Below are 21,101 nucleotides of genomic sequence, written 5' to 3' on the forward strand. Positions count from 1 at the left end.
AAGTAAGATATAAGGTCTAAAGTAGGATATAGAGCGTAATAATAATAATAATAATAATAACAATTAGGTTTAGGAATGTTTTAATTAATTTAAAAAATATTGAAATATGTTGGTGCGGCACTATTTTATATGGGCAAATACACTGAGTATCTTAAAACATTAATTCAATAAAACTATATGTCTAGCACTAATAAGGAGGAAGAAATGTGACAAATAAATAAAACTATAAATAAATGTGCAACAGAAATAAATACATACATAGAGGACATTTATATATATATATATATATATATATATATATATATATATATATATATATATATATTATATATATATATTATATATATATATAATGTGTGTGTCATACAAATGCATAAATAAATGAATAAATGTGTACTTATATGTGAGCAGAAATACCAAAGTAAATTTATTTCTACTTTTATTTATTTCTAGATTTGTTTATGGATTTCTTCCTCCAGTCAGTATTAATGAGGTGGGCGACACTAATGCAGTGCTCATGAGCTATTGGTCGACAGGGGCTGAGCTGCAAGGCGGACCAGACGCGACTAAATAATAGGTCGATAGGACGCGAACTGATAGCAAAGGCCTGTAACATGGCGAAGCGAAGGACTTTCGCGTGTTCTACGGGATATCGCAGATCAACCATAGGTTTCTTTTCATTCGTTTTTGGTCATCACCAAAAACGCATAACTATCATATCACTGATGTTCAATGAAACATATTTTGTGACTTTGACTTTGCCTTTCGTGCAGCATCAATATCTGCAGTTGCTCAGTCAACTCTGAATCAGCTCAACTCTGCCTGGCTTAGGCTCGTCCAAGTCGATGGTAAGTTGTTTTATGTTGTTTTACTTTAATAAAATATATAGGCATGGCTGCTTAAACGCGGCAAATGTCCAGCGGGCAAATCGTGGAGTCTCGCAGATAAACCCCTGGTTGCACAAGAGAGGACCAGCAGCACACTAATGGTAAATTTTAATCGCATTATGTTTTACTTAGCGATAACGCCAGTGTCTAATTATTTGAAAACTTTACTTAAGGTTAAGCCCATTTATGTGATTAGAATTACAAAAATATTCGACTTTCTTCTTGTAAGAATTAGTACCATTAAAAATATATATATTTTTGTTTTTCCATTTTTGTATGGAACTGGATGCATGTCAACGTGCCTCACTTTTACAAGGCCGCTATAACGGGGACAGCTAACGTTATCCAAACACTGAACCTTAAGAAACATAATGATTTGTGTAACTAATGCATTTATTGTTCAATTTTAGCGGAGGTTGCCGTACTGTTTAGGTCATGTAAAGGAAGAGAGCTGTCTATACGACATACTTTTGGTCCATTGAGACGGCCCTCTTCATGTACTCATATATTGATGTCTGCCAGGATAAAAGATTCCTCCCTACTGCGCAGCAGAAACAACGACTGAGCTCATTTGGTGTAGCGGAGAAGCATGATGCCTCTAGAGGTAAAACTTTCTTCTGTGTATATTTTTGATGCAGAAATGTAAAATTGTCTCTTTCCTGATTAAATATGTTTTTCGAATCTTGGCGAATTCTTTTCAGTACCATATGACTAAAGTTAAGATGTGTTATGTTAATAAGGCAACCATAAAAGTCCAGCCGAGTTACGAAGGTTGGTTTTGGAGGTATATCACAAACTGGACTTGGTGGTGGATTTGAGTTTTTGGAAGATTTCTGGTACAACTAAGAGTAAACAACTGAATAGCATACCTTTTCCCAGGGAAGGATACAATGCGAATAATTTAAAAGATCCACAGACTCAAACAGATTTTGCTACAATATTAATTTGCCCATTACATAGGAATTTTTATATGGACCACCTCAAGAATGCATGACATGGTACTGAATTTCCCTTTGCAGAAATTAAGTCTCATAGTGATGAGTGCTTAAGGTGCTTCTCAGTGAAATTCGTTTTATGGCATTTAGCTGACCCTTTTATCCAAAGCAACTTACAATTATGACTGAGTCATAACTGAGCAATTGAGAGTTAAGGGCCTTGATCAGGGGCCCAACAGTGGCAACTTGGCTTGAACCAGCAACCTTTCGATTACAAGTCAAGTACCTTTACCACTGCCACTGTAATTTAGATTCTTGTTGCTAGACTAGTTATGAAAAATTTCAAACAGCCTTTTTTTGTTCCCCAACCACTAGGAGAGTGGTTGATGGCACAGAGACATAATCTGGACACACCGATATAGCGTCAATTAATCCTCAGATTGGAGATTAAAAGGGCCAAATAATCTCCGTAATAGTAACTATCATAAACCTTCGATTTCCACAGAGGGAAAGAGGAAAGAAATGGGTTTCTGTTTACATAAAAGAACAAAGGAAAATCATATAGTATTCTAAACCATAAAACTACTAGAATACACTGAAACATCTGGACAAGAAAAATTACTAGTAGAATAACCTATAAACCATTATCTGAAATTCAACATGGTTTTGAACTCAATTTTAGTAAATCATGCTATTTGTTTCACTTTAAATCGTGACACTTATCCATAGAGAATCAGTGTGGGCGTTTGTTGCAAGTAGCCTTTTTGGATGACTTGATAATCTTATCAGCAGGGTTTTGTATAGTATTATTGTAGAATAAGCATGTTTACAGTCATATGTTCCTGTTTAAAAAATCTGTTAACTTGGATCATCTTAGACAATGTCAGTTGGCCAGTACACAATGAAGACAGTAAGGATGTCCTGGATGACCAGTGCAGGCTCACTGTATTCCTTTGTAGATTTATTGAAATAGATTTTATGTTTTGATTATTGAATTAAGGCAATTAATTACTACAGCTCTACATGTCATTCTTTGTTTTGAAAAAATGTTTAATTAATGATATGTAGGCTCTTCAAATATCCTAGGCTTTCTATTGCAATTCTGGGTGGGCTGGAATGTGTTGCAGAGATACTTTGATGTGGAGTAAACTTTCCCAAAGTCAAACAAATACTTTGATCTGCTGAAACTACCTTTTGAAAGGGATTTGCTAGCAGCTGTTTGGAGCACAAACACTAGATTTGGCTTGATCTGAGGCTTTTGACTATACATGTTTGTGTGACCTAATGAGGAATTCATTCAGGAGTAGCACGCACCAACCAGAACTCTTCATCCAGACTAGCCCAATTAAATTAAGATGTTCTGGGGTTTTTTCATACCACCTAGGATTTTTTTCAGAAACGTGAATAATGCAAAGGAGTTGCTTTTGCTACTGATTTGGATTGTGTTCAGATAGACCAGTCTGATTGTGCAGCACTGATATGTAAGTATCTGAAAACTTGTCAAATTTAGAATTTGCAACATTTTAGACACTGAAATTGCTGCTGTTCCCAAATTTAACATTCAGTAAAAATTCAACTGAGATACAATGCAGTACTGATGAGTATCTAAATTACTCATAAGCTTGTGCAAGGGCTCATTACAACTCTGTAGGACAGTGATTCCCTGTTAGGCAGACCAAGAAACACCAACGATAAAAAATAATTGCAAGCAATTACATGGGCACCTAACAGATGGTTGAAGATGATGGGAACAAATTAATATTGTGTTTCCTCTTTAAAAAAAATAAATTAATTAAAAATGTATACGTGTGTGTGTGTGTGTGTGTGTGTGTGTGTGTGTATATATATATATATATATATATATATATATATATATATATATATATATATATATATATATATATATATATATATATATATATATATATATATAAAAATCCTTTGGATTCAGAAGATCATCTCTATTAAGGTTTCTGAAGATAATGTAAAACAGATCCTACACGACAGTGTACACATCCCTCCACAACCTCTCAATTTGTAAACAAGAAAAGTGAACAAAAGACAGTACCATGAAATGTTAGAGATGTCCAGAAGGTTCCTGAGCATTACTGTGAATTGTGAATCAATTAGTGATCTCAATGCTGCCAGTAAAATGTATGCACGTGTGATGATACTTTACCACAGAATTTGTGAACCTTTTTCTGAGATTAGACTTGCTGAAACATGGTAAGTGAATGCTTGTTATGTATGTAAATGAGTAATGATATATCAAAATAATTTTTAGCATTATATTTTTCATGAACAGTCTTACATGGTTACGCAATTCCTTCCACTTGAAGATTTTTAACCTTACAAGATGAGAGGCTAACTTTCATTTCATTTTCTGTTGCTCTATTTATTACATAAAGGTATTGATGAGATCAATATAACAAACATCACAAGGGGAAGATATTTAGGTGGCTTCTGAGTTTTTAATCACCCTGTGGATCTCAAGAACAATGGACTAAGAGTTGATATTTAGATCTCTATAGATTAACAGTGTAGCTTTACTTTGACCTTGCTACATACAAACATAACCATGGCAGGTGTATTTTTTTAGGATTCATTTTATTATTGAACAAATACAGTGCTCTCAGTCAATCCAAAATGTTAATAAACCTCAAACCTGAATATTTAAGAAAGTAAAAGTGAGGTTTTGGCTTTCTTAGGAGAATATCTGTGTGCAGAAGTATTATGCAACTAAATGAAAAACTGATATTTTCCCATCTCATTTATTTTCATCTGTTAAAGTGAGAAACAATTTACAAATAAACATTTGACATTTAAATAAATAAATGTGACTAATATAGCCACCCTTCTTTTCAATAACAGTCACAAGCCGTCTGTTCATGGAGTCTGTCAATTTTTTAATCTGTGGATGATCAAATTTTGTGCAGCAGCAACCACAGCCCCCCCCCCCCAATACTAATGGGTTCCTGGATGCTTCACGGTTATTCTTTTAAAAATCTTTGGCAGTTAATTAGCATCTTTTTTTCTCAACTAATCAGTCTTAAGACTGTTGACTATTTGCAACAAAACACTTGATGGTTCTGTGATCACACCCCAATATATTAGCAATTTTAGGAGTGCTGCATCCCCTTTAAAGACGTTTTACAATTTTTGACTTTTCAGAGTCAGTTAAATCTCTTTGTATGGCCCATTTTGCCTGAGGGAAAAAAGTTGCCTAATAATTACGCACACCTTGGTATAGGGTGTTGATCGTTTTGAGCCACACCCTCCCTCATTACACAAATACACATCATCTGATATGCTTAAATCCAAAAAGCATTCAAGTTTATACAGCATGGCGTTGGAAACAATGCATAAAGATTATGATATGGTAAAAATACTCTTGCCTAATAATTGTACACACTGTGTATAGCTACCTAGACTATCTAATAAGATAGCTAGTCAATTACTTTAAACGAATGGTTCTTTCAGAGATGCCAAACACAAAAGATGTTTGCCTATTTGTAAGGCCCACATGCACATAGACCTCTATTGGCTGCACTGGGAGCAAATTAGAGGACGACCCAGTGGGCAACTTGTTGAAGGCCATCCAATCACGACGAGTCCACATTCTTTTTCTCCGCTCAGCTCTCATAAAATCTAAAAATGATTCCTCAACCTGAAATATGATATGGTCGTCGTCAAAATGCCCACTATCCGACTTGTCAGCTATTTACAGAAAGGTGTGTGTCGTCTTGTATCTCTGTGCCTATTCCAGGTTCACTGCCGGGATTTCGTGACTCCGCTCCACTCCTCGCCGGGTTTTGCCAGCCGCTCCGCCTATTTTAATGCTTCATCGCGGGAGAAAGAAATGGAGCATAAACATTTGATATTCTGGCTGTGTTGTGGCTTTGACGTGTGTGTGTGTGTGTGTGTGTGTGTGTGTGTGAGACCTTGTTTAAAAAATTGTTGTATTATACACCAAAGAAAGAGACTTTTATTTTTTTATTTTTTTTAAAAACTCTTTACCAGTTCTATTATCCATTCCGTTAGCCACTTATCATTCATTTCCTTGTTACGGCCTCCAAGCGTGGACGGAGGTACATAACAGCTCTCAAACGTAACGGCGTGGATCTTCTGCCTGAAATGGCTACAAGTCTATTACTTGATGCTGTACTTAATTAGTAAGGTGCCAGCCTGATTCAAAAACTACACGCCCCCTAAAGCCTTGACATTCTTTAAGCAAGTTTATTTTTTGTTAGGCCAGTTATAGTCATTACATTAAAACACGTGAAAAGCATTTATAGGCTAATTAGCCAGACACAACGAAACTGGGTGCGATCTCTTCCAGTTCATCCATATCCACAAATGAGACACAATGTGTTGACATTGGTAGCGAGGTTACATCAAAGTCTACCACGATAATTCATGAATCTTAATCTTTTCCTTTAGATATTGATGTAAACTGCTCTTATTATATACCAAAATGTTTGCATCTTTTTCTATTTGTTTTGAACGTGTATTGTTTGGGTTTCCTAATTTTACCTTTTTTGTAGCATGTTTAGTACTATTGGTTCAATATAAGTGTAAATGCACTATAGTTAAATGCCTTGATTTGTTAGCAGTATAATTAGCACACATTAAGCACTATTTTTAAAAGATTTTTACAGAGAAATAAAGCTATTGGAACTGTTGGTATCTTTGTGATGTGATGTCTGTTTGCTGTAGGCTATGTTGTTACTGAGTCCTCTGGCTATTTATTTAAGATTATTTATCCAATTCTTGCTGTTTTCTCAATTTATAAAACTAATGCCTTTATCCATCTTGGTAATTCCCCCTCTTCCCAAAGAACTCAAGCTAGCAATTATCTTTACATTGTTGTCAATAAAAGGTTATTGATAAATGCTGGTGTACAATATGTTTAACGTTTTTATGTTCAACTGTCTTAATTTTTGTTTGCGTGTAGTCATTAGGAATGTGCTGGAATCCATTGCCGTTTGTACAAATAAAATATATGTACTATACTTAGATATTTAATTTTGAAAAGTCGAAATCATTTCAGCAATTTTAATTACTTCTTAAATAATATACTTTGACCGATTGTGATAGTTTATTATGCAGTATGTAATTCCGCAACATCACTGTAGACAGCTCATGTACAGTATGCTTTTTGTTTGGAGAATGGTTTGTTCTTCTTGGTCCCGCCTTTTACGTACGTTTTGCGTAAGATTTCGTCTCTTTTTTCCCTGATCCAATGACGGAGTGTGTTGCAATTTTCAAATTTGCATTATGGTCTTTCCCGAACTGTCGTTGTTTCTAGATACTGCCTACGTTTGTAGTTAGCTTTACCCAGTCTGCTAGTTTATCGCTGTCCGCTAGCTCAGATTATCCGGTAAGTCGTTCTAGATAGCTATCATGTTGTTATCTAACTAAACGTTTTCACATATCATTGCGTTAACCTGTGAACTAACACAAACTGACTGGAGTTAGCATGTAACTAGTTGGTCAGCTAGCTGTGTTTTAACAGGTCCTGGCAGGTAGCTGGTTAGCGATCCTAGTCAGCTCGGGGGCCAAGCAAACATTAATGGCTTTCTTGAATGGTTCACCGTGTACGTTTGTGATAGTAACGTTGATTAGCTACCTAGTTCGTTTTCTTAACGTTTTCTGAAGTTTCTTAGCTATATTGCTTGCTAGTACTGTCAAACTTGTAAGAAACAAATTCAAGGTAAGATTAATATTAAACTACACACGACAGGCTTAGTTTTACCAGCTGTGTATTGTTAGGCAGCTAGCTGGCTAATATAGCTTTGTTCTCACAAACGACTATTTTTTACTCTCTTTATTCTGTTAGCTTCACATTTATTTTTGACTAGGTAATTTACGTTAGCTAACGAGTTTGCGTTAACCTGCAGTGACATCGGTTGACCTCCTCGTGTTGTCAGTTACGTTAGCTTTGACTGTAGTTAAAATCCACGCCGTTATCATTTTCCATTCACCGTATAAATACTTTAAAATGCTTTTATGTAACCTAGGTCCTTAGGTGGCTGATATGGAGACTACTGGGGCAGAGAGGACTAAAGGTGGCATTGAACTTGGCCTATCCGTCCTTCAGAGGCAATTGTCGCCCAGTACGCCTCTCGTATCACCAGACTCATTTTACAACCCCTCTTTTCATAGAATTACTGATGAAACTTTAGCATGCGTGTCAACAGTTCTTGAGGATACCATGGATCCGTCCTTAATTGCAAATGAGATGGGGCCCACTGCTAATGTTTATGATGCACAGATGAAAAAAACTACAAATGAAGATACGGTCATTTCTGGATGCAGAAGTCAAATGAAGACAAACAGTTTGCTTTGTATACCAGAGGAGAACAGTCATGCAGAGGATTTCAGCATGTCCTTTATTTCTTCCCAGAATAACACTGAAGAATTAACCCAAACCGATTTAAAAGGAGATCCACATGACCCCAGCTCACCTTTGCCAGAGTCTAGTATTTGCAACGAGAAATGTTACATGAGAGTGGAGTCTAACAGTACTTTTGATTTGGTTAAAGAGGGGTCTATGGGATCAAATTCTACTAAAGCTCTCAACTGTAAAGGGGTCGAGACAAACATTACTTTTGAGAAGTCCCAAGAACTTAAAGAAAGGTATTCTTCTGATCCTAATTCTACCGTTTCCACTAATAATGACAGTCTGCAAGGAGAAAGGGAAAAGCATTTAAATTCCATTGATATTTATTGCCCTTCAAATGTTACTACAGAACAGCACAATGAAAAACTTGACAGCACTGTAGATATTATCCATTCAAGTGTTTGTAAACAAGAACAGTGTAATGAAGGACTTACTTCTGTTGAGGACTGTGAGAAACATGGCACTTTTACAAAGGAGGTTAATGTGAGCATTGACGTAACTGGTGTTGTCGAAAAAAATGGCATTGCATCTCATGTGTCCACTGAACTGGGTGAGCCATGTAATGTTCATGCACCTGACAGGGCTTTTAATAAACATAATACAATGGCTGATCTCACACATCCAAGTCCTCTTCCCACCTTAAAGAATTCCAATATCAATACCACAGAGGATGTGTTGAAAACTTCCAATATAGAATTACCACCACAGTCCAGTGTTGATGTTGCCACAACTGTAGGCGATGCTCTTCTGTCTGGGCCTTCGGATACTATCAGCACAGCAGCTGTTCCTACAGTAAATGTTGAAGTGGCAGTTTGCTGTAATAGGACCCTGGACCTTCCTGGAGCTGAAAATAAAGGAGAGGACCAACAGGGACACTTCCAAAGAAGAACTGGTGTTTCTGACGGTGAGTGTCATCTCAACCTGAACATCAGCCAAAGTAGCTGTTTTTCTTTGGATGATACACTTGACATAAAATCACACGCCCTTGTTACATCCACCCCTATTGTTCTGGGTAGGGGCTTTTACAGACTGGGAAGTGCAAAGCTCACAAATATGCAAAAAGCGCACTCTGTGATCAACAGTATTGACACACAGTCAACCAATGACCTGGTTGGCATAAGTGATTGTGATGGACTTGACAAATCAGAGACCAGTCCATCATCCATGAAGTCTGACACCCAAAAGGTTTCAGCAAAATGCTCATCTATCTCTAAGTCAGCAGCTGTGAACAAACCTCCCTCAAAGCTTTCTGTTAGAAGAAAAATTCCTCAACCTGCTTTTAAATGCAATATTCCCAAAACCCAGATTCCTGTGAAATCTCAGACCTCACAGGGAACATCAGTGCTGGTAAATTTAAAGGGTGTTCCAGCAACACAAGCTCTTAATCAGCCAGAGACCTCCATATCTTCCCTGCATAGCTTGAGGAGGACAGTTGAGCTTAATAAAAGAAAAAACTTTGGACCAGCCAAAACCACCACGAAAACTGCCACAGCACGGGTAAGAAATATTGTAAATCTTTTGAATAAAGGGGCTTGTTCATAATATGCTTTGATTTCTTGATTGGGGGGGATTTTATATTTTAAATATTGGTGGTATAACTACTAATTTATTACTTAAATCAAGCAATCTGTAAACTTATTACCTCTGTAAATTGCCCCATAACTTTTATAGCACAGTTAAGGGCCTTGATTGAACTATATACATTTATTTTTTATTCCAGCCCCAGCTATCTGTGATGACCTCCTCTAGTAGATGTAGTGGGTTTACTGCAGGTGCGATTTGACTTTATTTGCTAATTTGATCCTTTTTCAAATGCCAGACTTACTCTGTTTGTTGTACAGTTTGATAATTTACATGTGTATGATTTTTATTAAAATATTTTTCCCACTGACTTATTGGCAAGAGGTAGGCACTGGAAGCTTTTTTTTATTGTTTGAAGGCTAGCATCTTTTTCACCCTATACCAACACTGTCGCTGAGGGCTTTTTAAAATCACATACTTTTGTTCTTTTATTGGACATTGCTAAATGACTAGAACGTCAGCTCGGTATGATTTTTGAAGTGATGTTTACCAAAAATCTCTTGTTTCTTGAAAATGTTATTAGTAGAACGCTTTCAATGTACCTTGAATCTTTGGTGAACTTTCTTTATTTGAACCTGAGTATGTTAATTTTGCTATGACTTGCTTGTGATAGGTTGGTTTTGCTCTACATTGAATGTGAAGGTATTTTTAGGTATTTAATAATGTTCAGTGTGTACAATGCTTTAGGAGAATTGGTTATATACAGTGATGAAGTAATGTGACTAATATGTTACTGTATGTTTGCAGATTCAAAGCCTTCAAACAGTAGCATGACGAAGCCTAAACTATCCAGCTTGCTGCCCACTGGCCAAAGAAGACTGGGTCTTAAGCCACCTGGTAGTGCTTCTTTCTCAGTGGAGGCAGGTCATTCTCAGACCAATTCTAAACCATCAGTTTTAACAGGTACCACCATTAGAGGTTTCTGTTTTTATATATTGATATCCTTCATATTTCACTAGATAAGTGATATGGAGAATGTTTGGTTGAAATTAAAATGAATTAAAACTGAATTAAAGGTATAAGGACAAGGAGTTCACTGCTTCCGGGATTTGCCCAAAAGCAAGCAAGCAGTGGTGACTTGCCATTGGCAAAAAGGAAAAAAAATGGTATGATAGATTTGTCTGGTTGCTATTTTTGTTCAATGAGCTCCATAACTGGTGCATGTTGACTTGAGGAAGGTTTGAGCACAAATGTAATGCTTTTTCATTCAGATATGCTGGAACAGCCAACCTGTCCTGAAGCTCCAGTAGGCTCAAAGCCAGGTGACGATGCTCAGAGAATAATTGCAGCTTCCAAAGACAACCGAATAAAAGGGCCCAGCACCGGTAAGACCATGTGACATGCAATCTATTTTGTAAATAGTTTCACTGTGACTGCTGTAAATCTTTTTTTTTTTTCTTCTTCTCTGTAGTCAAACAATGATTTTAAAAGGAAACATTGAATGATGTGTTGATTTAAGAATGACACCTGTATTGTCATCAACATTGAATGACACCATTAATTCCTGCGGGTACATCTATATTGGGTAAACTATAAGAAATAGTTTATTTGAAATAGTTTATATGAATTGTATTCCTTTTACAACTACACCCTGCATCCCTTTTAGGCCAACATGCTAAAAACCACTTTGCAGGCTTTGGTTTGTTACTGGTATTCAAGTAGTTGTTCTAAAAAGCAACATTAAAACAATAATATTACGTTTTCACTATTAACCATGGTGGAGTATAAGAATATTCATTATTAGTATTAAAATATATCCAGTAAGTGGCCAAATTGTATTAACACGTAGCTGTGTGGATGAAATCAAATATGTAGTTCAATATTTGAAAATAAATAGGGAATACAGTAACAAGCAGAAAGCCTGCTTGCATAAGTACTGCTATTCTTGTAGGCTTACTTACATCCATGGTATACCAGATTCTTGTCAGATAGTTTGCACTAGAACTGTCTTGTGATCTAGTATACACTAGATCTGATTTTTATTTTATTTTTTTGGCAGCTTTGCCCTCTCTAGTTTCAGTAACCATATCAAAAGCTATGTAGAGCATCATGCTTTGAGTCCAAGCTTTGAATGTATACATGCCAAGATGCCTAAATCAGCTATCATTTATTTATATTCCATTTATTATATTCCGGTATGTATAGTCAGTTCTACAGCTAAAATGTATTGGAGCCTAGGCTACCTTTTAACACAGTTGATCCTTTTGCTTTAAAAAAAAAAGCAGGGGACAGTGTATGGGAATACTGTATTCATAACCCAGAGTTATGTCAGTGATTACTGAGAATTGGGACAAAACTTTACCAAACAGCTTTTTTGGTAGTTCAGTGGTTAAGGTATTTGTCTTATAATCAGAAGGTTGCCAGTTCAAGCCCCACCACTGCCAAGTTGCCACTCTTGGGGCCCCTGAGCAAGACCCTCAATTGTTCAAACTTGTACTCAGCCATAATTGTAAGTCGCTTTGGATAAAAGCATCAGCTAAATGCCGTAAATGTAAAAATTGGATTTTAAATGATTTAAATAGCTGTTAGACCTGAAATCTCCCTGGTACTGTAACAAGTGTAATAATTTCAAATAGGGTTCAGAGTAATTTAAAATAACACATTTCAGGTACAAATTGGGTAGTTATATAATGCATGTTAAAAGTATAAAGATTACAGATTTCCATTTCCACACATGTTTATACTGTTATGGTTACTGGTAAACTATGCGTCAACACCATATTTCTTTATACTGAAATTAGATTTTTATATTTATATTAAATTAGCTTTGAATTAGGAATGAAAATGGTGCATTTAGGGGATGAGGTTCCAGTGTACTGTAAAAAAATATATATATATATATATATATAAATTAAGTGTAGAACACAAGGTTTCCAGAGCAACAAGACCTCTCGGACAAAGGTCCTCAGTTCTTGCTTTTGAAGCAATTTGCTTGTACAGGTTATGAAGGATCTTGTTGCTTTGGAAACCTTGCGTGCTACATTGATATTTATACCACACTCATGAGACAGGGAAAAATGACATGCTTGATTTTTATAGTTTGAAGGTGTTCCAACACAATCATCAAGCTCTATTGGCTTCTCAAATGTACAGCTGATTATATCTCTTGCAAGAGATACAATAGATTTAAAAAAATGCAGAAATACATGAGGGAATGGGTGATAACAATTTATCCTTTTATACTAGTTATTCTAGTGGCTTAAATTTACGTTATTGCACAAGTGATTGCAGGCTACAGTACATTTATTTATTTGACCAACTCTGAGCATAAAACATAGGATTTTTGTCTCTTCTATAGTGGAGGCTTGTTAAAAAGGGATGCAGTCTCTGCATCATCCTGTCGAATTTTGAAGTGTTTAAAATGTATTAATTTTTGTCTTTGTTTAGTGCATGCAACCATTCTCTGAACAGATAAAATATGAGCAAAGGCAGTATCTATGACTAGCTATGACTTAGGAAAGCCACAGTAATGAAAATGTTTAAACATGTATTATTGTCTTGCTCTTCTAGTGGGTGGTAATTTTGGGTGTTGGATTATTTAAATTCTGTGATTTCATCATAGCCTCCACAAAACACATTTGAAATGTCTAGGTTTGGTGCTTTAAATGCACAACAGAAATATTGATTTGCTACAAGACTTAGGTGGCTGCAACACGCACATGAGAGATCATTATTGCAATCAACAATGTATCGCTACTTTTGTTTCCCTAATTTTCTGTCTTTAATCATGAATAAATCAAATTGCTCTACTTCTGTGTGTGTGTGTGTGTGTGTGTGTGTGTGTGTGTGTGTGTGTGTGTGTGTGTGTGTGTGTGTGTGTGTGTGTGTGTGTGTGTGTGTGTGTGTGTGTGTGTGTGTGTCCGTGTCCGTGTCCGTGTCCGTGCTCCAGGCTGTGAAAATTGTGTGCTAATTCAAGAAAGACTATGCATGTTCCACCAACAACTTGGGGAATTTCTCCAGGAACTTAGAAGATTTCCAGCAGGTAACGACTAAAAAAAATGTGTGTGTGTATTGGATTGATGCTGTCTTTTGTAGAATTTTTTTAATCAGCAGTGTGCTTTCTTTCAGATTGTGAAAAGTGGCTGCCATTTCAGCAAAATTTTGAGGTGTGTTTAGAGGAGTTTAGGAGATTGCAAGCAGGTATTTAAGTTTCACCCATCCTTGCACTAGTTGTTATGGTGGTAAATGTTCAGTAAATATAATCATCTTGCTTTTTATTTCAGCACATCAGTGAAGAAGAGGGACTTGTTTCACTGCGAGACCTTTTTTGTATATAAAGGTTGAGTATTCATGAAATATAGCAGTTTGTTTTCTATAATTTGTCATTATTATTATTATTATTATTATTATTATTATTATTATTATTATTAATAGTTCTTGTTAATCAGCAAAAGGAAAGATTAAAAAGATGAGTCTTTTTTTTGGCCTATCCAGATTAAATGTAATTAAACTGTATAGTCAATTACATGTGCTTTTTTAAAAATTTATTATTATTATTTTTTTTTGCAATTTGTTGTCCTTGACTAATTTTTGCAGTAACATACCATACACCATGGCAAAGGTTGCTTTACCTCTGAAGTATTCAACACTGTATGTTGTCACCAGTTATGCAAACTTAAACATGAAAAAGGACAGTAAGTAGTTATATCATAAGACTGTGGATTTCCAGAGAGCCTTGTATTAAACATTTAAAGTAGAAGAAATGGCACCCTCTATTTGAACTTACCACTGAGTTGTATAACTTGTATGTACTCTTATCTGATTTTAGTGTGAGGCTTGTTGACAGCAGCCTTAGGAGTAGGGGCATGCTCTTACTATGAGTTTTAACTAAATATGAAGTTTAACATTTTTGGATGTTCCTGTAAAAAGAAAAAATGGTATTTAAGCTCTCATTCTGCTCATGCTTTATAAATTCAGCTGTATTTGATAACCATGTCAAGTGAAAGTAGTAAAAAGGTGTATTTCTTATGCCATTGAAAATGACTTAAGACCTTTTGCAAAAGGTTCTCATTATTTTTCATTCTGATTCAGGTTTTTTGTGTTTATTGATTTCACATGAATTAAAGGTACAATAATTTTTGACTCTTGCTTGCTTCTAGTGGCATTATTATGTTATTTGTCAGTGTGGTATCGCCACAACAGTTTCCACCATACACTTTTATTGGTACCTGTCAATGTGACATTGCTGGATTTGGAATTCAAAAGCAACATCTGACTTCCATTGACAAATGAAAGTTTTAAAAAATAAAGCTACCACACAGATTTTTGTTTGTAGTAGATACCTATATATCATAATCTGTATAGTAGAATTTGTTTGAGAATTGTTAAATTCAGTTTAACCATATTAATTCCCAAAGTCTTATTGCTATACAAAGACATTTTCCCCCAAAATAGGGACTATCTCATTTATAGGACTACCATGTTTTGTGACCTTTGGCATACTGAGCATCTAATATACTTAAGCTGCAGCCACATTTTATGCTAACCTTGCACTTCCTCTGTTCATTTGGAACAAAATAAACACATTAGAATGGGTGTGTTGTATAAAGTTTCTGTTCTGTTTAATATTTTGCAATTTTTAAAATTTAAGACTCATTTAAAACATGAGCCTTACTGAAAGGCAAAAGGAGAACAAATACTATAACAGGAGACATGAGACCTGGAGTTTCATCACATTCACTAAAACAGCATTTTTCACACTGGCTGAGATAACCACAGGAGTATTTAGTCCCTCAGCTCATTTTAGACAGTATCAAATCAATGCTTTGTGAAATATAAGTGCTTTGACTTTCAGTAGAGCAGAGTAGGTGCAACAGTTAATATACAGAAATACATTCAGCCCTGATAAATCCTTAGTGATCAAAGGGTATGTGTCATCTAGGCATTATTCAGAATTCTTTTTTTATTGCAATAATTAATAACAGCTATATCATTTGGCCAATTGTGTAGAGAATTCCTAGCGAAAATTAATGGGTGAACATTAGAGCATAGAAAACAGAATCTGTGAATCAGATATGTCTGTACACAACTGAATATCACATTTATAGCAATACTGCTGTTTGCACCTAAATACTAAACAGTTTTTGGATTCTTTATGGTCATGCAATAGTTTTTACTTACTGCTCTCTTCTCTTAGTGCCTGGAAGATTGAGGTGCTTATGATTATTCTTCATATTTTTCATGGCTATAATAGGTCTAATGTTTGTGAATTTTGAAGTAAGCAACAACAGCTCAGGGTGCTGAGTTATGTATTGCCTGTCCTCTTACGTCACTCAATACAGAGATCCACTCACTAGACTGTGAAGCAGTGAAGTCAGGTTGTGTGGCATGATGATTAACACGTTCCTGGATGCCAGGACAACACTCCCTACCAGAATGCATAATGCCAAGAATAAACTGGCAGAGGAAATATTTTTAAAGATTTAGGTTAGGCTCCTTAGTTCCAGCGAAAGATAAAATTAATACAACCCAGCATGCAAAGACATTCTAGACAATTATATGCTTACAATTTTGTAACAACAGTTTTGGTGTAGGCCCTTTCCTGTTCAAGTATATCTGTGCCCCTGTGCACAAAGTGAGATCCATAAAGATATGGTATGGAGGAACTCCAATAGCACCTTATCTATACTGAACATGGTTGGGATGAAATGGAACATCCTTGTGAGCCAGGCCTTCTCACTCAAGAGCAGTGTCTGAACTCACACATGTTCTTTTCAATAAATTGGCACAAATTCCTAGTCACAAAGGTCCACATACTTTCCTACTTATCAGCAAACATATTTCATATGAATGTTATTTGCTTAGCGACTTACAAAATACTACTTGCTCTGCATGCATGGACATATCCAAGAAATAGTACAGCAGAATTGTGTTCAGTCATGACTGTAAGTAGCTTTGGATAAACGAGTCAATTAAATGCCATAAATGTAAATGTAATTGTACAGCAGGTTAAAATGGTCATTCAATGAAGTAAGAAAAAAAACTGCTGTTTTTAAAAAAAATTAATTAAAAAAATGAATAAAATAAAATAAATTGTTGACAAAGTATTTTGGAAGATTATTTTTGTCCCGGACAGCCAAGATGTGTGTTGCTACAATGTCTGTAATATGCATTTTGCCATTGATTGGAGTTCATTATCTTTAAGAAATGATTTAAGTAATTGATGTAAAAGCTGTCTGAGGTGAAGAAATTGTCCAATAGATACATAGAAGTAGTCAAATGTGAAATTTGGTGAAGTCCTTTAACACTTTTGCTCATCTTTATTTTCAAATGATTTGTCAATTATTTAATTATTTTAATATCTTGCAACAGCATCTTTACTTCTTGTCTATGAGGAAGGAAATAGCCTTTTATGGTCTGTCCTTTCTATGTACCCAGTTCTGTGTTTACTGCAGTTTCCTTATATTGGGAAGGTAATGACACCATCACCATCTGTTCACATTTGGTCAGGAAAGGTTTTTTTTTGGTACTGGGAACTGAGACCATTGGAACGAGGAACACCAGACAAGAGAATTGCTGCAGAATCTGATATGTAGCAGAACCTACTGATTTTGTTGATTATGTGCCATAATCTGAAAGCATTCTTAAATGCACAAACTGCTCAGATTCAGTCAAATGCCTCAAGATCTTTAGCAGAGCAATCACCTGAAACATACAACTAAAGAAGACTGAACTTTTACAAGACCTAAATGTGGACTGTTCTTGGCTGGCTAAATTAACCATCCAATCTGAACCACAATGAGCATGAATTTTACTTAAAGATGAGATAAGCTTGGGCAAATAAACCTGAGACAAGCAGAAACTAATAATTAATGTATTACAGGCCTGGCAGAGCATCATCTGTCTCCACCTCTAAACATTTTAGTGAATTTATTGTTAAATGCATGTAAAATATTTTTCACCTTCCCAGTGTAAATTAACTGCATTTAATGTGCATATTCTACCCAGTTTGACATGCACTGACAGTGAGCCACTAGTAACTGTGGCAGGATTCCATTATTAATACATGTCGTCCTGTAATACAGAACAGGCTATTTGGGGCTGACTTGTAACAGTTGAATGAAAAATATACAAAAAATTCTATGGTTTTCTGTATCATAACAAAAGTCATTTGGTCCCTAGCAGGTCTTAATTAGGTAAATACAACCTTTCTGTTCAGTTGTAGATTTGCTGTTGTGTTTGGGAATATTGTCCTGTTGCATGACTCAATTTCAGCCAAGCCTTAGCTATCAGATGGCCTCACATTTGACTCTTGAATACTTTGATATACAGGGTTTAGGTTTAGGGTTGACACAAGGACTGCAAGGTGCCCAGGTCCTGTGGCTGAAAAGCAGGCCCAAATCTTCACCCCTCCACCACCGTGCTTGACAGTTGGCATGAGCTGTTTGTGTAGAGCTGTGTTTGGTTTTTGCCAAATGTGGCATTGTGAATTATGGCCAAACATCTCCAATTTGTCCATCTATCCAAAGGACATTGTTCCAGAAGTCTTGTGTTTTCTTCAGATTCAGCTTGGCAAACTTAAGCTATGCTTTCTCCTGGCAGCCCTTCCAAACAAGCCATACATCAGTCTTTTTCTAAATGTTCTGTCAATTCTCTGAGCAATACATGGTCTGATCTTGGGGTGAACTTGCTGAGACGTCCACTCCTAGGCAGATTGGCAGTTGTCTTAAATGTTTTCCACATTCTCACTGTCGAATGGTGGACTTCAAATTGTTTGGAAATGGAACAGCAACAAGATCATTACTGATGTGTTTCCTCCAGCACACTGCCAGAACATCAGCTTTTATAGTGGTAAATCAAGGGCATTTGATTAGCAACACCTGGCAGTACCCTCTTAATTCTTACCCTCTTAATTCCTAAGTAAGGGTGTATTTAATTTTTAACACACATGCGTCTGTATTTTGGCCCAATAAATAATGACAGTATAATTTGTCATGTCTTTTTCATCTGAAGTAGTATTTACCTAAATTTAAGACCTACTAAGGACCAGATGTTTTTTTATGATGTCCTGATACATAAAACCATAGAATGCAAAGAGAGTGTACATTCAGCATCACTGTAGCATGGGAGCTTAATGTTGCTATGCCCTTTGTGCTTAGAGTTGTCAGAAACAGGTGTGATTGAAACCGTCTTGTTCTATAACATTTTTATGTTATTTTCAAGTAATTCAAAAATCTGATTTGACAATCTACATTTTACTTTATAATTTCTGCTTATTGAACAAATGATTTAAACAATAAGATCACTCATGGGGAAAGTATGTAAACTTCTAAAATACTGACCCTTTTGCATAAGGGTAGTTGAAGTTGTATGTTGCAGTCAATTCAAGTGTGATTTGCCCTACCATATAAACAAGCCAAAATAGATTTAAAAAGACCTCATAGGAAAGGATTATGAAAAATAAGTTACATATGGATTTCTAAGAAATTGTGTAATAAATGCACAGTTCTACAATTACTAAAGATTTACAAATGAGCAAAAACTCAACACAAAGGTCAGTGCAAGTACATGTGACTGAATTATCAAACAAGTCCTGATAGAGGTCAGGAGCTTGATAGGCATCTTCATTATGCCATGGATTAGGATCTGTGTTCATGAGCATACCAAGAAAAACACCTGATCACCTGAATGTCCCACTGCCTTCGAGCTGGAACAATGTAGACAGGTGATGTAGAAGTTTAACTTTTTGATTCATGTACACAGCATTATGTTTGGAGAGAACCACACCAAAATCTCATGTCTGGCAGATAGATGAAATGGTTCAGGGCTGCTTTGCTGATTTAGTTGCAGAATTGCTTGAGATCACTGAAGTTGTACCAGAAAATTCTAAAGCACAATCTTGTCTCTAAACATTTGACTAAATGTCATTTTAAAATTCCTCTTGAGCTTGAACTTTCATTTTGATATGTTCATTCTTTTAAAACTTCAATACCTTAACCTTAATATCTTAATATTAAATAATGTGTTAAATATCTTATTTTTCTTTTTAGAATATGAGCCATGTTAGAGGAATTTACAAGATTGCAAATATGATTTTCTTAATTCACACTCAGTTATCTTAATTTCTGGAAACTGTCTACACACCCTAAGTTATTACTGAATTATTTGCCACTTAAATTTATTGTGGCATATACAATTGAACAACAACAACAAAAAAAGATCTTTCAGAATATTTTAAGATGGATCCTTGTCTGACAGTTTGGTGCTGTTTATTATGTTAAACAATTTCATTAACAAACAAAGTAAAACTAACAAAACTGGATCAAATATAATCTTTTTGCCCTTCATGTCATCCTGATTCTGAGTTGGGTTCCTGATTCTGTGTAAAGTTCCTGTTCTATTATACTGTGATTTACCTCAATTTAGGATGGTGAAATACGATAGTTACTGTAATGGCTAAAAGTGAATATGTAGACTCAGTAAATGGACAGGAAATTAAGAAAACTGGTATTGGTAAAATAAAGTTCTCTAATTTCACTTCCCAGTTTAGCATTTTCCCTTTTGTACCAAGATAATGATGTAGATCATCGTCTATGTCTTATTTACAAGACAGCCCCAGAACTTTAACTTCTCCACAAGCTCAATTCCATTTCCTTCTCTTCCATGGCGTGGTAGCTCAGTGTTGCAACCATTAAACAATAGATTCTGTTTTAATTATGTAAACAAGCGATCTTGTTTTAAACTAAACACAAAGAAGGGTGTTGTATGGGTGCAGGGGAGAATGCACAAGCATTTACAAATAGAGAAAAGCTATCTTAAAAGAATGATATACATCATTGTTTTTAATTGGTCAAATAAAGCTTTTGAGTTAGTGGAACTAACAAGCAAAGCGCTGCTGAATTAGTGGAACTCAAGTATAATGCTGATTATTGTTCTGTTAACTCACTATTTGAAGTTTAATTCACTCAAAATTTTGCACTTACTTTGCACATTATCATAATAATGATACATTCCAAAAGACATTAGTTAGTAGTAGAAGTAGTAGTAGTAGTAGTAGTAGTAGTAATAGTAATAATAACAACAACAATGAGCCTGAAGGCGGAGCCAGTGAAGATTCGTGACATGGTATGGGACATTCGGAACCATTTGGCTTCCTATATAACCTAGGGGTGCTGATACTTCTCAGCTTTGGTTTGATTCAAATGAACTCAGACGGAAGCGTAGACACTTCTTCTCGAACTCTGGCGGGCAACAAATAACTGACTGCGCCCACCTGAGCGGTCCGTACCTAAACGAATTCTGGTGCCGTTCGTGTACGAACGCAGTACGAACTAAAAGCATCGAAACGAACCAAAC

General features: G+C 35.7%; 1 protein-coding gene and 1 long non-coding RNA gene across 8 annotated transcripts; both read left to right on the forward strand.

Annotated features, from left to right (window-relative positions):
* Window positions 1-377: 377 nt before the first annotated feature.
* On the forward strand, window positions 378-6,504 carry LOC118242260 (uncharacterized). Its single transcript, XR_004776712.2, has 2 exons — window positions 378-1,491; window positions 5,589-6,504. It is a non-coding gene; the product is annotated as an uncharacterized LOC118242260 (long non-coding RNA).
* Window positions 6,505-6,982: 478 nt separating this feature from the next.
* On the forward strand, window positions 6,983-14,886 carry si:ch211-126c2.4 (uncharacterized). Of its 7 annotated transcripts, none has more exons than XM_081699356.1 (9): window positions 6,995-7,535; window positions 7,843-9,722; window positions 9,946-9,997; window positions 10,554-10,709; window positions 10,823-10,912; window positions 11,018-11,131; window positions 13,696-13,788; window positions 13,875-13,946; window positions 14,030-14,886. In XM_081699356.1, the coding sequence occupies exons 2-9, from the start codon at window positions 7,860-7,862 to the stop codon at window positions 14,038-14,040; spliced, it is 2,451 nt and encodes an 816-aa protein (XP_081555482.1). In that variant the 5' UTR covers window positions 6,995-7,535; window positions 7,843-7,859; the 3' UTR covers window positions 14,041-14,886. The 7 variants fall into 7 exon arrangements, 6 of the variants coding, with proteins under 6 accessions (XP_081555484.1, XP_081555483.1, XP_081555482.1 ...); XM_027012995.3 differs by having other exon boundaries at window positions 6,995-7,202; XM_081699359.1 differs by having other exon boundaries at window positions 6,997-9,129; window positions 9,531-9,722.
* The last annotated feature ends 6,215 nt before the right edge of the window (window positions 14,887-21,101 follow it).

Source organism: Electrophorus electricus, chromosome 16, assembly GCF_041902795.1.
Source record: "Electrophorus electricus isolate QZ-2024a chromosome 16, ASM4190279v1, whole genome shotgun sequence".
NCBI classification, from domain to species: Eukaryota; Metazoa; Chordata; class Actinopteri; order Gymnotiformes; family Gymnotidae; genus Electrophorus; species Electrophorus electricus.